The 16,311-nt window shown below is 37.2% G+C and overlaps 2 protein-coding genes across 2 annotated transcripts; both read right to left on the reverse strand.

Moving 5' to 3' along the window:
* Positions 1 to 407: 407 nt before the first annotated feature.
* Positions 408 to 1,307, reverse strand: LOC122111258 (putative vomeronasal receptor-like protein 4). The gene has a single exon (XM_042683977.1). The coding sequence runs from the start codon at positions 1,305 to 1,307 to the stop codon at positions 408 to 410; it is 900 nt and encodes a 299-aa protein (XP_042539911.1).
* Positions 1,308 to 14,409: 13,102 nt separating this feature from the next.
* LOC122111260 (putative vomeronasal receptor-like protein 4) lies at positions 14,410 to 15,309 on the reverse strand. The gene has a single exon (XM_042683978.1). It carries the CDS (start codon positions 15,307 to 15,309, stop codon positions 14,410 to 14,412), a length of 900 nt encoding a protein of 299 aa, XP_042539912.1.
* Positions 15,310 to 16,311: the final 1,002 nt, after the last annotated feature.

Raw genomic sequence — 16,311 nt, forward strand, 5'->3', positions numbered from 1 at the left:
AGTAGCAGTGTGGTGCCAGTGTAGGTAGAGCACTAGTCTTGGGCAAAACAGGCTCAGGCATTATACTCAGGGCCTGAGTTCACCCTCCGGGACCAGGAACAACAACAACAAGAAAATATGGTAACAGACTTAATTTCTAGTTTTTTCCCCATGAAAGCAAGAAACAGAGCTAAATGATAGGGATGATTGGAATGGGAGGCTGATAAGAATCTTTCTTGCTAAATTCTTGGAAAAAATGAATCCATTTTAGATTGCTTAGGATGAGATCTATTAAAAATATAAATAAAACTATTAAAATGTGTCTAAATGAATGTTAATGCTCTGAAATATTAGAACAGCAGGTCAAACCAATTCCTCATTTTTATACTTTTAGTTATGGAGGAATGGATATATAATTTCCATATTTCTCAGAAAGAACACCAGTATTTGGCAACACGAATATCTCTGATGAGCAGAACAAAGGGGCTGAGACTAGCATAAGCAAGAACTAGAAATACTTTAATATATATTATTATGGAGTCAAAGGTTTCAACGGAACCTGTATAGAAAGAAAAAATGAAATCTGCCCAATAAAAAACAAGGAAACAGGCCATAAGAACAAGGGTACTTAGAGTAGCTCTGATTTCTGGGCTGGAATTGTTTGCAGACCTGGAGCTATGAAGATAAAGGACTCTCTTGTGATGGTTATACAGACAGAAAGCCATGTACCCACTGCTGTAGCCCATGAGACTCTGAAAGATCACATCCCGGAGAGTCATGAGGGAGAGGAAAAGCCATCTAACTAGTTGCATAGATGGTAGCATATGACAATACACAACATACATTCCAAGTCCAGATCTATTCGTGTTATTGACTGCTGTGATATAGTGGAGCAAGTTGGAGCTTATCAGAGAATTTAAAATCCAAAAGAGAAGGAGATAGGGGAGAACTTGCCATGCAGTCGTAGGTTTGAGCTTTCTCCACTGTGTGGTCTTGGGACTGATGGTGATGGCCTGGACCATGCTGAGCAAACAGGTGGTGCAGATGGAAAGCCCTCGAGCCACTCTTTCCAGATAAAGCACAAGTTTACAACCCATATCACCTAGAAAATTTCTGACATAAAAAACAGTGGCTATCTCTCTTACCCCTGTGCTAAAAATAATGATGACATTAGAAAAAGCCAAGTGGATGAGGATGAGGTCTATGGGTTTTTTGTCAGGACCTGTGAAAAAAGTGTACACATGTCTCACACATACAAGGATGTTGTCCACAATTCCAGGTCCAGTAAGAGAAAGGAAGATTATCCTCTGAATGATGTTACTCCACATCCTCTCTGGACTTCATGCTCAGCACTGGGAAACACATTTTGAAAAACACAAATGAGTGGAAGAACATATTTCAGGTGTCTTGATTTTTCTGTGCTTAGTGAAAAGAAGAATTTCTGAAATATATGAATGTAAACACTTCTTTCCTAACACCCTATGAGATCATTGTTTGCTTTTCTTCATATTTCCTTGCTGTGTCAATTTGGACATAAATTCATATGATTGCTACTACTTGCTTTTCCCAAACACCTTTTTTATACCCTTCATATCTAAAATTTATATAATAAATGTCTTTACTGACAAAAGCTAAACAAAGGCAATGTCATTCACTGAATTCCTAATCCATTTCCTGAGCATTCTTGTAAAATAAATGCCTAATAAATAAGTTATCTGGCTCTCGTGGGTTTTGTTGGTGCTTCACTAGAAGGTTTCCCATTAGCCACTCTAGATTCCACACTCTGGATTTCCTTCCCATCTCATAAATGAGTGACTTTTAAAAACAAAGGACATGGCTTCTCAGATTCAATCCACCACTAGCTATGGTGCTTTGTACCTCCCAGATGTACTGTGCTGACTCAATGAACTGAAGTGTGTAGTGCTTGTAAGAGTGAGCAGCAACTTATTAAATGATAATTTTTGTAAGCTAATTGTAGTGCGATTATGGATCCTCCTGCTAATTCCCTGTAACTAGAGATTATATTATATATTGGACCCAGGAAAGGGAAAATACATATTAAATATTTTAGTAAATATAGAATATAATATCCTTAAGAGGCTGAACAACTCTATCAATAATTAAAAAACTTAAATGTAAATGCCACCTGGTTGATAGAAAAAAAGCACAAATGTTATGGAGAGATTTCATGGGATAAGTGCATCCTCACACTCATGCTCCTATACACCTCTGACTTATTTGGAAAGAACGTCTTCAGTGCAATAAACACATTTGTGCACAAGGACTCCATCACAGACCAAATAACAGAGGTTTCTGAATGGTGATCTAACATCAAATTCACTCCCTTTTGAATGCCTTTACTATGGCATGTATTACCTACTTAGTAAAATTACAACTTTATGTCATTCCACATGAATACATGCTGAACTTACTATTATTTTCTATGTTCCCCAATCTTATTCTATGCAGACATACCTAAAGAAAATACTAGGGTTACCAAATGTTATCAATTAGCCACAAAAGATCTTTCATTAGTATTTATGATAGTTGTGTTACAAGATAAGGAACACTACAATGAATAAATTTTCCCTAACACAGTTCTAAAAGCACTAATCTTTCTGTATGATTAGTTCTGATCTAACAATGTTGATTAAAATTTACAAAATTGTTTTTGGGAACCCGATTATAAGAATAGGGGTAGTGAAAGATTACTCTCAGGACTTGAAATTATAGACATGTGTGAAGCAGTAACAATGATTCTCTTCCCCCACATAAATGATAAAAGTCAGTTTGAAAGGAATAAGAGTAGCAGAGTAAAAATGAGATTTCTAGATCATTCTACTTGCTCCAGTTTCTGTGTCAGCCTTAGCTGGAGGTTACTAGGATTGTTGTTCAACTATGAATATATGTATGCTTATGCTAATTGATGTGATTGTATTTTACACAGAGAATACCTGAACAAAGAGTACTTTGAAGCTTACATACTAAAAGGTGAATGAAACAAAAGTTCTAATATTTTCTCACCCACTAACATGCCAACTTTGAGCCAAAGGTTACCTCTTTGAATTGGCATAAATGGCCTGGCAAACAATGGGTCACAGATCCTTAAACATTCATTGCTAAGACATCTTTCTCTAAGGAGAATGTTAAATATGAACATAAGATATAAGCTGTCCAATAAAAAGGAAAAGAAAACAAAGCATCAGAAGGGTCAGCATTCATCTCCGGTTGAGGTTTGCAAAGAACTATGGAGCTCTGAAGGTAGAGAGCACGGAGTTCTAAGATGGTGCCATGTGGAGAAGAAATGCCCTGGCCTTAGCCATGACAACCTGAAACACGGCATCACATGGAATCATAAGAGTGAGAAAAATCCATTTCATGTTCTGACTTTCTGGTGGAAAATAGCAAAAGTTGTCACTTTTGCTAATTTTAGGTGCCTTTATGCTAGTTTTTTGTTGGAATGGATAAAGTCATGCTTATCAATGAATTGAGAATCCAAAAGAAGACTAGCATGGAATTGTGCCATGGAGACCCCAGCTTGATTCTCTCCCACTGGGAAGCTCTGGGACTGCTGGTGATGGTCTGGACCAAAATTAGGAGAATGCTGATACCAACTGAAAGGCCCTGGGCCATTCTGTCCATGTAAACAACACTCTGACAGCTTATGGCATCTAGTATTGGAAGCAGCATTAGTGTCTTTGTAAAAACCCAGTGTATGAAATGAAACTGCTTAGATTTCCTCTCTGTGGTTCCCACCAAACTGAGCATATTAATTACAACTGCAGAAAGGTTTATCCACAATATCAAGTCCAGGAATAAAGAAGTTTTTGTCTTAGCAATGTTCAAAGCCATTTTTGTCTTCATAGGTAGAAAAACTTAGATGCAGCAAACGCTGTTTTGAAGAAAAGCATCAGTAGTTATTGTATGTATCTGTAAAAACAACACTTCATCCTATAGCTATTTCCTGGCATATACGGGAAAACTCTCTCTCTCTGTCTCTCTCTCTCTGTCTCTCTCTCTCTCTGTCTCTCTCTCTCTGTCTCTCTCTCTCTCTCTCCCTTTGTGTATATATATATATATATATACATATATATACATATATATTTGTATGTATATATAAGTATTATCTAGTTTATATATTATCAAGTTTTTGTTCAGTAACTCTGATATCTTTTTTATTCACTCTTGGTGGGTCATTGGTTGTGGTCTCGAATGCCATCCTAAAAACTAATATTCAATAGTCTAAATTTTCTACCCAAATTTTCCTTTGTGGTCCATAGTAACCAAAGACTCAATTTGCTTAAATCCTAATATATTGTATCTATTGTCAATTTCAGCATGTTTAAGGTAAATGCCCCAATTTTGAGGACAGGATATTTTCCTCTTTTTTCTTATTTTATTCTGTCATGTTTCCAATATCTACATTTTTTTCAATTTCTCTTTCTCTACTTTTCATGAGTATAATTTCCATGTTTGGTTTTTGCTTTCACATTTTATAACTCATTTTTTGCCTAATCTTAATATTTACAGAGATAAATTTGAACCCCAAACTGATTCTGTGATTTAGTTACTTAAATATTCTGTAGTACTTTGTAAGCCTCAATAGCAGGCCAAATGCCATAGTCTTTTCATTTAGGATTCAATAGTTAAAAGTGAGTCAGCCAAAGACAAGCACCAAGTATCCATCTGAAAAAAAAAATCAGATAATTGATTGGCTGCAGCCAGGAATGATACCCTACAGATTGGAATGCTACCTAGGAGGTCTTTAGAGAAAGGTTTGATTTTGCATTTACTTATATCTGGGACCTGTTACAGGCTGCTGAATGGGTTTGAGACATGTTTATGTTTATCCAGGCTGTTAGAAGGGAGTGTGTGTTAATATGTTTTCATAATAATCTGTGATACTAGCTTTAATAGTATAATTGTTGTGAAGGGAGATTGCTCATATTGTGGGCCATGGTAGTATTTTAGAGGTGCTGCATAACTCTATGAGAAATGATTTAAAAAAAACAGTTAAAATTTCATCCTGATTACTTTGATTAAAAGTGACCTGATAGAAAATGAGGCCTCTTTGGTCTTTATCAGCTCAAGCTGATTCTCAGACTTGAATACTGGATAAAATCTAAGCGTTCCAAATTCGTATCACATCAACAAACTTAATCCAAACTATGGAGTGTTTAAAAGAATAAAAGAATTCAGTACATACAGTCCACTCATAGTATTTGCATTTATTCGCTATTTATCCACTTTGACTCCCTATCACATGTAAATGTGTTTATTATATTTCCCTCTCCTCTTTCTCTATCACATATAAATGCATTTATTATATTTCTCTCCTTTTTCTCACTTGGAAATATGGATTGTAAGAACATAGACTTGAACGTTGGTTTGTATCAGCTGACTTTAGGAGCAGCAGCTATTGTCTATTAGCCTCTTCTTTGTCCCCTAAATTTGAGTGACTAAGGAATTCCTGACAAGATGCATTGTACTCATAAGTGAGTACAAACCTCTTTGTATAGCTACTTAAAAATATTTTTAAAAAATTTAAACAGGAGTCTTAGTTTCATTAAAGAAAGCAGAACATAATCCCAAATGTCTACCATGTAGTGACTTATGCCAAACTTCTATAAGAACAAAGGAATTGCTTAGTATGGCTGGAATAGTAAGAGGTTAGCATTTAGTCTGATATCAGGAGTTCCTAAAAATTATTGCACTTGCTGGACATGGTGCTGTATGATTAGACTTCCAGCACACAGGAGGCTGACACAGGAGGTTTGATAGTTGGAAGCCAGTCTGAGCTGCACAGTGAGTCCCTCTACCAAACAAACAAAAATATGAGTGTCTCTAAAAGGTATAGAACTCATAACAGACTTAACATAAGTTTTTGTACTGATATCTTTCTATAGAGTCCCAATATTTTCCATCAATCGCTTCACTGTTTTACAATGTCAAAATCTTTAGCAAAATAACAGAAATGAATCAAATATTAGAAAAATTTTATGGATTCTAACAATGCTGACAGTAATAATATTGGCAGGCAAAACTGGATGCTAAGAAAAACAGTTTTCCTAATAACTTATAAATCTCTCCTATCTTCACACTGGGGAAAACACAAAGTGAGAATCTTATAAAAACCCACTGGAGAGCTTTTTTCCATATCTTAAACCTCAGGTCAGAGATGTCCAAGCATTTCTAGAGGAATAGCTGTTGGAATAGTCCCTTCTACTTTCTTGCTCACAATTGATACTTTAGATATTAGAAAAGGAAAGTAGTATCTAAGATTCATAGGTCCTCTTATCGATTTTCTGCATTAGTCAAAGACATATTAACATTTCTACTCAAATGTCATGTGTGAATAGCAACAACAAAAAAATCACATCTACCTACCTGAGCTGTGCTGTAGACAAGCTCTGGGTTAATCCTTTTGCTAAGATGAGGCTTTTCATGTTATAGTTATAGAACTCTTGATGCCCAAAATATATCATGAGGACTTCAGTTTTCATAGTTATCACCCTGCCAAGAAGAAGACAAACTCTGCAGAATCTCAGTCCCTAAAGTACAGCTCTCTCTCTCGGCAATTACCGTATTTGTTTGTCTAAGAAATTATCTCATAGGTAATTAAGGATTAATTAGTTTAATGCCGTTTGTGATCTGAGTAAGTGAACCACAAAGCCAGTTTGTTAACTTCACCTGCCTGAAGTTGTAAACTGTAAACCAACATATGGACATAGAATTAGCTATGTTTTCATCAAAAGTTCTTTCAACCCCAAAAAAGCAATAATGATTGTCAGAGGGAGAGTTATAAATTGAAATAATTTATAGCACTAACACATCCAAGGAATTCTATTCAAAGAATTATACAGATTAAACACAGAACCTCTCAAAATTCCAATGGTGCTTTCCACAGTAAACAACTTTTTAAATAAATATGGAAGCACAAAAGACCAAACCAATTTTGAGAATTGAACTATTGAGTTATCACAGTACTTGACTATAAGACAAAAGGTATAGAAATTTTGGGGGGAGAAGGGGGTGTCCGGTCATAGGGCCTGAACTCTGGGCCTGGGCGCTGTCCCTCAGCTCAAGGCTAGTGCTCTACCACTTGAGCCTCAGTGCCACTTCTGGCTTTTTTCTCAGAAGTTTTTTTAAAGCAGTGACAATGGAGGAAAGAATTATACAAAATAACTTTGGGGAATGTAAAGGGGCCAGCACAGTCAAGTACTTGTAAAAGGCTACAATAATCAAAATATTATAGAACTGCTATATAGATTAATGGATCAGAATAAGCCCGGAAATGCTCTCAAGCATAAACAGTCAATTGATTTTACAAGACACCAAGAATACACAACGAAGAAAAGCCAAGTACGTCTCTTTAGTAAGTGATGTTTCAAAATTGAGTGTTCACAGAGAGTGAAATTTGATTTTCATTGCAAACCACATAGGAAAATCAACTAATATTGCTATAAATATTGATGCATAAGACCTTGAACTGTAAAACTCCTAGAAAAAATGGGAAGAGCTCCTTGAAATTGTCCTGGGCAATAAGAATTTTGAAAACACTGAAGGAATAACTCTATAAACATACAGGTTTATATGTAAACAAAAAGCTTCTGTACATCAAAAAGGCAATCTATAATTGAAACTACGTGGCAGAAAACATTTATAAGTTATAGACCATGTAAGCACACACAGAGATACACATATTCATCCATGTGCAGACACACACCACCATCACCACCACCACCAAAATAATACTCTAGTTCAATTTTAACCTAGAAACTTCCAAAGTTTCAGAGACCCTTTTCATACCCCTTTGTAGTTGTGTTCCCTAGAAATTTCAATTCAAGGCAAACAGTCTGTGCCCCCAGTGTATTCATTACTTGATAGATAACTTAGTCATAGAAAATGCAGCACCACTCCCTTCAATACCTCATCTTTATTTTTCTAGTATATGTATTGGGTGGAAGGGAGACTGGAGAATGTGAGCAAGCTGGCAGCAGTGGCTTTAGTAAACATCTGAAGGGCTTGGAGTTCCTCCTACGATGACGCCCAATAGGCTTTCTACAACAAGAATCTTACTGTGGCACGGAAAAAAAATCACCAGGAAAAACTTACCTTTAACACAAAAGGTACAGAAATTAAAAAAAAAAAAAAAAAAACAGCGCCAAAGGAGAAAAGAATAAAGCAAAATAACTTAGGGGAAGGTAAGGTGGAGCACAGAAATGGTGGAACAAAGGGTGAAGAAATGCGGCTTGATGCTCATTAGACTGTGTTGAAAATGAACTATACAACTTGTGGGCAAAGGGTTGGGGAGAGGAAAAAAATGGGAGAAAGGGAGAGACCAAGTGACCCTGTTCAAAAAGAAATGGAATCATTACTTGACTTATGTAATTGTAATCTCTCTGCACATCACATTCCCAATATAAACAAACCAACAAATAAAATCGCCAGGAAGAGAAGGAAAGAAAATGCTTCTTAGCTACATAGCCAAGAGATGGCCATCCACCCACAAGGTCACTACTGGGAATCTTCTCCAACGTGCTTGAGTCAGTAGGAGTTCCACAGGAGCCCACAGGTTTTCTGGTCATTTTGGAAGGGAGTGTCTATCGCAGTTTCAGCAAGCAGAGCATTGTCTTTACTTTTAGTACAAGTGGTACCAGTGCAGAGCCCAGCTGAACCTAGACCGCATTTGACATATCAAAGAGAGAGACATGTAGCCATGGATTTGGGGCATGCATCTAGGCCCCTTTGTTCCAAGCAAAAGCTTTTGTGTGTTTTTGAAAGGCCATACAATGAACTCAACCAGAAATGGAGATCAAAACAAGTTGCTTGCTGTACTTACACAAACTATATGTCATGGGTTGAGTTTGAGCCTCACATGGAGCATCCTTTTTGAATCCAAAACAGTATCCTTATTTGCTATAACTAGTATAGGTCTGAGACAAGGAGAAATGGTCACATAAGTTGATATTAAGAAAAATGAACCCCAAGTTAAGGACTCAAGTTATTTTTCTTTCTTGCTATTGTGTCTAACACATTTATAAGATATTTCTTTGTTGGTTTGTATGTCTCTCCCCCAAGGTATAACCCCTGCTTTCATTATATTTGATGTTGGTATAATTAGTGGAGGGGAAAGGCAAAAACAAACCGCTTACATAGCAATACAGGTGGAACCATTGCAGCAATTAGATGTACAAGTCAGTATGTCAAAAACAAACTTTACAACTTTGGCTGGGCCGGGGCTGGGAGCCAGGGAGTGGGGGAAATGGGAAGGGATGGGAAGGGGAAACAAAGGAGGAGGCAACAATGCTTGATAAGAAATGTACTCATTTCCTTGCCTATGTAATTGTAACAACTCTGTACGGTATTTTCATAATAAAAAGTTAAAAAAAACAAATGAGAAAATACTCAACAAAATTAAATCTAACTTACTCTGACGCAACCTGATTTCTTTTAGAAGGCACAAATTCTACTCTCTTCCTTTCATAATACTTAAGTGTATAATAATACAGTAAGCAGATCATTAAACTTTATGAAATTTTATTTTACTCTATTCATAAATAGTTATTTTGATCTGTGTATTTAATTAACTGTAAGTAAGTCTTGAGCTACCAGCACTTATCAGCTCCATTGGAATTTGCCCAGTCTTTCATATGATCAAGAAAATTCTTACACATGGATGGATATTTTTAATACCTTCAAAATGTGAAAAAAAAAAAACAAAACGAATATTTCACTGGATGTTAATGTATTTTATTGTTATATAAGTCTTTTTAAATAGCTTTTAAAAAATGACAGTACTGGAACTATGCATAGTGGCTGTAAGTTTCTTGGGTGGTTGAGCCAGGAGAGTCATCACTTTGAGGCCAGCCTGGGGAAGGTAGCAGCAAGGTCTTGTCTCAAAACTTAGAAAATCACCTTGACAATTAAAAAACAAAAAGATGATGCCTGGTGTCTGTGGCTCACGCCTGAAATCCTAGCTACTCAGGAGGCTGAGATCTGAGGATTATGGTTCAAAGCCAGCCTGGACAGGAAAGTCCAAGAGACTTATCTCCAATAAACTACTCAGAAACCCAGAAATGGTGCTGTGGCTCAAAAGGTAGAGTGCTCACCTTGAGATGAAGAGCTGAGGAACAGCACCAAGGCCCAGAGTTCAAGCCCCACACTGACAAAAAAAAAAAAAGATGATGCTAAGTGAAATGAACTCTAAGGCATGGACACAAGAGGTTTCTCTTTGTTGTTGTTGTTTTTTATGTACTATGTGTTTTCTTGTTTCTTTTGTGTGTTCTTTCCCCTATGGTTTATCTCTTGTTGTCACTGTATTTGATTTTGATACCCTGGGTATTATATATATAGGTTTATCTGAATTAGGGAAAGGAAGGGTAACAACATAATGGTGAGACACGGGAGAACCAATGCAACTGTGATACTCACCACATACTATGTTGGAAATGATCTGTACAACTTAGGGGGGGATTAGGTGGAGAGAAAGAGAGAGAAAAATGAGGGAGGGGTAACAAATTCCACAAGAAATGTACTTATTACCTTACTTATGTAACTGTAACCCCTCTGTATATCACCTTCACAATCAAATAAATGATATTTAAGAAAAAAAAAAAGAAAGATAAAAAAGTTGAGAAGAACTAAAGGGTTGGAGAAATAGACCAAGTTGTAAGAGCACTTGCCTTACATTTGCCTAACATGAGTAGGCTATACATACATACAAACATGCATGTATGTGTGTAGTTCACTGGAAATTGTATAATTGGTGAAATAGAACTTTTCACAAGGTCTTTCTCCCTGTGTGAGCATGCCAAACGTACCATCTCAGTGAATCAACAAACATTGGCTGAAAAGTGCATAACCAAAGGTCAGTAATTCAAGAACATTTACAATTCATAATCATTCCTTAATGATAGTGTTAAACATCAAGAAATGAAACAACCTGCCCAATAAAGCAAAGAAAGCAAAGCGTGAGAAGAATAATACTTGTGGTGAAGCTTGGATCTCTGAGGGTAGAAAACACACTGGTGGTGCTTGTGGAGAAGAAATACCATGTAGCCACTAGCCACACCCATGATTCCCTGAAAAATAGCTACCCTCAGAACCATGAGAATGAGAAAAATCCACTCAGACATCAGCTTAAACTACCTCCTTATGGAGTTTCTGGACTTATGGTGATGTCTGGACTTCTGAGAGAAGACTACCGAAAGTCCTTGGGCCACCCTTGCCATATAAACAAAAATCTTACAGCCTATATCATCTAAAAAGTATCCTAGGCCAAGAGCTCTTCTTGTCTTTGGCATTCCTTCGGAAAGAAGCATGATGATATTTGTAAAAGCCAAGTAGATGAGAATAAAGTATATGGTTTTCTTCTTGGGGCTTTCAAACCTACATATGTAGTTCACAATTACAAAGATGTTTCCCACGATATCAAGTGAGTTGTAAAGAGAAAGATCAGCCATTCCTTTGAAAAACTCCAGTGATTAGTCCTCTTACACAGAGAAACTCAGATCCAGCAAACATTATTACAATTAGTAATGATGATATATATCAGCAAAAACTATTTCATATTAAGCACAATTTCACAGAATAAGGGATAGTTACTAGTATATGTAATGGTGCAGCTTTTAACTTTAGGATTTTTCTTTTCTCTCTGGCATTTCCTTCCTTCTTCCGTCCCTCTTTCCTTCCCTCCCTTCCTCATTTCTTTCTTCCCTACCTTCCTTCTTTCCTTCCTCCATTCTTCCCTCCCTCTCTCCCTCTATTTCACTCCTCTCTTTTTTCTCTCTTTTGCTGTTCTCTGGGCTTGAACTCAGGGCCTGGGCTCTGTTCCTGAGCCTCTCTGTGCTCAAGGCTAGAGCTCTACCACTTGAGCCACAGCACCACTTCTGCTCTCTGGCATTTTCATGGCCATCTAAAGTAGACTAAAATGTCTTCTGTATAACGATGTTAAAATCTGAAAAATCTCACTCAAGTTTTTATAAAATTCACAATAGTATAACTGATCTACTTGCTTAAATACTTACCCATTTAATTTACCTTGAATCTTAGCCTGGCTGAGTTGGATCCCAAATTATTCCAACCAACATTTCTCCATATATTTTCTAAAATTCTAATTTGATAATATACCCATCAAATATTTTCAAAAACCTTGCCTTAAGCTTCATCTGTCTCTGCATTCCTCACAATCCACAAAAACATGTTACAAAATTTCTATTGTTTTCATATCTAACATCTCACAAATTGAGTCATATTTTAATTTATACAATGTCTTAAAATGGTGAATCTTATGGGAATTCCTAGTGAGAATTTACCAGTTTATGAGTTACTGTAACCTGAGGATACTCAGTTAATTTCACTTTAGTATTGTGTGTGTGTGTGTACACACACACACACACACACACACACACGCACATATCCTTTGGATCCATTTTAATTTTTATTGGTATATATTAATTGTACAAAGTAAAGAATTGTGTTATATTTCCTTACATGCATGTAATATACTTGGATTATATTCATCTCTCTATTATCTTCTTGTTTCTTCCACCTCCATCTTTTATTTTTTCCAATTACATCTCCGTAGTCATCCCTTTTACTTTCATGAGTTGGTGTTTCATTGTGTTCTGCTTCCATAGCTCCAATAAATGAGAGAAACATGTAACCTGTCTTGGATAGACTCATTCATTTCAGTGAAAATTACTATATCCAGTTCCACCTAGTTGCCTTCTTTTTTGTAGGTAAGTAAAATTCCATTGTGTACACATATTACACTTTCTTCATTCATTCATCTGCTAATGGACACCTACACAGATTCCATAGTTTAGCTATTGTGAGTTGTGACATCATATACATGGGTGTGAAAATACCTCTACAGTAAACTGGCTTGAGTATTCACAGAAATGATAGGGCTAGGTCATACAGATTTTTATCTTGAATTTATTGAGAAATTTCTATACTGATATTAGTTTTTTTTCTGTATTGAGGACAACAGTTAGGGCCATATATACCTTTGCATTGGACAAGAGAAAATGTAGTACAATCCCAGCATGTACCCAGGATCCCTCAACCATTGTAACTCAATGTAACAAGTACATCTGAGTTTTCCCAAAAACTCAGATGTACTTGGTAGACCATGAAAAGACTGTGAGGGGTGGGAAAATGGCTCAGTGGTAGAGTGCTTGCCTTGCATGCCTGAGGCCCTGGGTTAGATTCCTCACCACCACATAAGCAAAAAGAAAAAAAAGCCGGATGTGGCGCTGTGGCTCAAGTGGAAGAGCACTAGCCTCGACCTGAAGAGCTGAGGGACAGCGCCCAGGCCCAGAGTTCAGGCCCCATGACCGGCCCCCAAAAAAAGACTGTGATCAGGAATGGAAGATTGGTGCTCCAGAGTTACAACTAGTTAACTCATGGCATTAATATAGCAGTAGTTATTAAGTTAAGCCTAATTAGTAGCATCTTTCTGAAACCTGAGATTGCTTCTGTTAAAGGAAGACATATGTCTTTGTGCTATCCTATATATTTGATGCTTATACTTCATGGGTTTTACTAGGTTTGTAACTGGTTCGCTATTTTGTTCTTGTCAGTTTCCTTAGTACTTCCGCAACCACCAATGCCACGCAAGTGCCAGGTGAATCCCTTGTTGTGTAGAGAGTTAGAGTCTCTTACAGATCAGCATCAGTATGTCCTAAAAGTAGAACTCAGAAAAGGGATATTACCTGAAAATCTTCTTCATAAGCTTGCTCTTAAGGTCATTGTCCTTTGGGAGCCATAATATATACCTAGTAGTATCTCAAGTCAAAACTTGTGTGAGCTATAAGCAATGAAATCCATTTGAGGGTTCACAAAGGTGGAAAATGGTTGTTTCTGTTTGGTGAAGAGCTTAAGCTCAGGAAATATGGCAACAGCTAGGAGCTGGTGGTCACGCCTGTAATTCTAGCTACTCAGGAGGCTGAGGTCTAAGGATCATGGTTCAAAGCCAGCCCGGGCAGGAAGGTCTGGGAGCCTCTTATCTCCAATAAACTACTCAGAAAAAGCCAGAAGTGCCAGTGCTGTTCAAGTGGTAGTTAGAGCGCTAGTCTTGGGCAAAGAGGCTAAGGGACTATACTCAGACCCTGAGCTCACGCTCCAGGCCCAGCAGCAACAACAACAAATCATGGCAACAGACTCAATCTCTAGTTTTTTCCCCATGAAAGCATAGGGATGACTGAAATGGGAGGCTGATAAGAATCTTTCCTGCTAAATTCTTGGAACAAATGAATCCATTTTAGATTGCTTAGGATGAGATCTATTAAAAATGAAAATAAACCTATTAAAATATGGCTAAAGGAATGTTAATGTTCTAATATAGTAGAACACCAGGTCAAACCAATTCCTCATTTTCATACTTTTAGTTATGGAGGAATGGATATATAATTTCTGTATTTCTCAGTGAGAACACCAGTATTTGGCAACACGAATATCTCTGATGACCAGAACAAAGGGGCTGAGACTAGCATAAGCAAGAACTAGAAATACTTTAATATTTATTATTATGGAGTTAAAAGTTATGCCAGAACCTACATAGAAGGAAAAAATGAAATCTGCCCAATAAAAGACAAGGAAACAAGCCATAAGAACAAGGGTACTTAGAGTAGCTCTGATTTCTGGGCTGGAATTGTTTGCAGACCTGGAGCTATGAAGATAAAAGACTCTCTTGTGATGGTTATACAGATAGAAAGCCATGTACCCACTGCTGCAGCCCATGAGACTCTGAAAGATCACATCCCGGAGAGCCATGAGGGAGAGGAAAAGCCATCTAACTAGTTGCATAGATGGTAGCATATGACAATACACAACATACATTCCAAGTCCAGATCCATTCGTGTTATTGACTGCTGTGATATAGTGGAGCAAGTTGGAGCTTATCAGAGAATTTAAAATCCAAAAGAGAAGGAGATAGGGGAGAACTTGCCATGCAGTCTTAGGTTTGAGCTTTCTCCACTGTGTGGTCTTGGGACTGATGGTGATGGCCTGGACCATGCTGAGCAAACAGGTGGTGCAGATGGAAAGCCCTCGAGCCACTCTTTCCAGATAAAGCACAAGTTTACAACCCATATCACCTAGAAAATTTCTGACATAAAAAACAGTGGCTATCTCTCTTACCCCTGTGCTAAAAATAATGATGACATTAGAAAAAGCCAAGTGGATGAGGATGAGGTCTATGGGTTTTTTGTCAGGACCTGTGAAAAAAGTGTACACATGTCTCACACATACAAGGATGTTGCCCACAATTCCAGGTCCAGTAAGAGAAAGGAAGATTATCCTCTGAATGATGTTACTCCACATCCTCTCTGGACTTCATGCTCAGCACTGGGAAACACATTTTGAAAAACACAAATGAGTGGAAGAACATATTTCAGGTGTCTTAATTTTTCTGTGCTTAGTGAAAAGAAGAATTTCTTAAATATATGAATGTAAGCACTTCTTTCCTAATGGCCTCTGATATCATTTTTTGCATTTTTCATCTTTTCTTGCTGTGTCTACTTGGGCATAAATTTCATATAACTGCCACTACTTGCCTTTCCCAAACACCTTTCTTTATAGCCTTCATATCTAAAATTTCTATTATAATTGTCTTTACTAAAAAAAAGGGCAATATCATTCACTGAATTCCTAATCCATTTCCTGAGCATGCAATTAGGTGCCTCCTTCCTTGTAAATTCCTAATAAATAAGTTATCTGGCTCTCATGGGTTTTGTTGGTGCTCCACCCAGGTTAGTTTACCATGCTATACATATTTATTCCTCAAAGAATTATTAAGCATAAGGGATTGTAATTGCTCTAGAAAATTTTGTCTAATCAAATGGAGCAGCTTCCCTGGAGAAGTCATCTGCCCTTTTCCTCAGCCCTATGGGTAGACCTAGTGGTAGGACCTCCTTAAAAGTAGGACTAAGATTGTTTAATGTGAATTCCCAAACCTCTATATGTGTTGGAGGTCATTGAAGTTGATTTTTCTCCTTATTTTTCATTTTTCCCGAGTGCTCTTCTAATAAAACACCAGAAAAACATTCATATACGGAGGCTCTTGTCCTATGGACTTCAACCAAAGGTACAACTTAACTGGTTCTGTGTTTTAAATGCTGTCAAATCAAGTGATTTTTCTCAATCAGAAAGTCCCTCCTCTGTAGGTCAATTTCTTTTATTTTTTTTTATTGCGAAAATAGCATACAGAGGGGTTACAATTACATGGGCATGGTAATGAATGCATTTCTTATCAAGCATTGTTGCCTCCTCCTTTGTTTCCCCTTCCCATCCCTTCCCCTGTCCCCTGCCTCACTCCTCCCTGCG

The sequence above is a fragment of the Dipodomys spectabilis genome, unplaced genomic scaffold, assembly GCF_019054845.1.
Source record: "Dipodomys spectabilis isolate Male_0828 unplaced genomic scaffold, ASM1905484v1 ptg000085l, whole genome shotgun sequence".
NCBI classification, from domain to species: domain Eukaryota; kingdom Metazoa; phylum Chordata; class Mammalia; order Rodentia; family Heteromyidae; genus Dipodomys; species Dipodomys spectabilis.

Bases quoted from the DNA above. Each gene is read 5' to 3' on its own strand.
- LOC122111258 (XM_042683977.1), bottom strand. From the start codon at position 1,307: ATGTGGAGTAACATCATTCAGAGGATAATCTTCCTTTCTCTTACTGGA.
- LOC122111260 (XM_042683978.1), bottom strand. From the start codon at position 15,309: ATGTGGAGTAACATCATTCAGAGGATAATCTTCCTTTCTCTTACTGGA.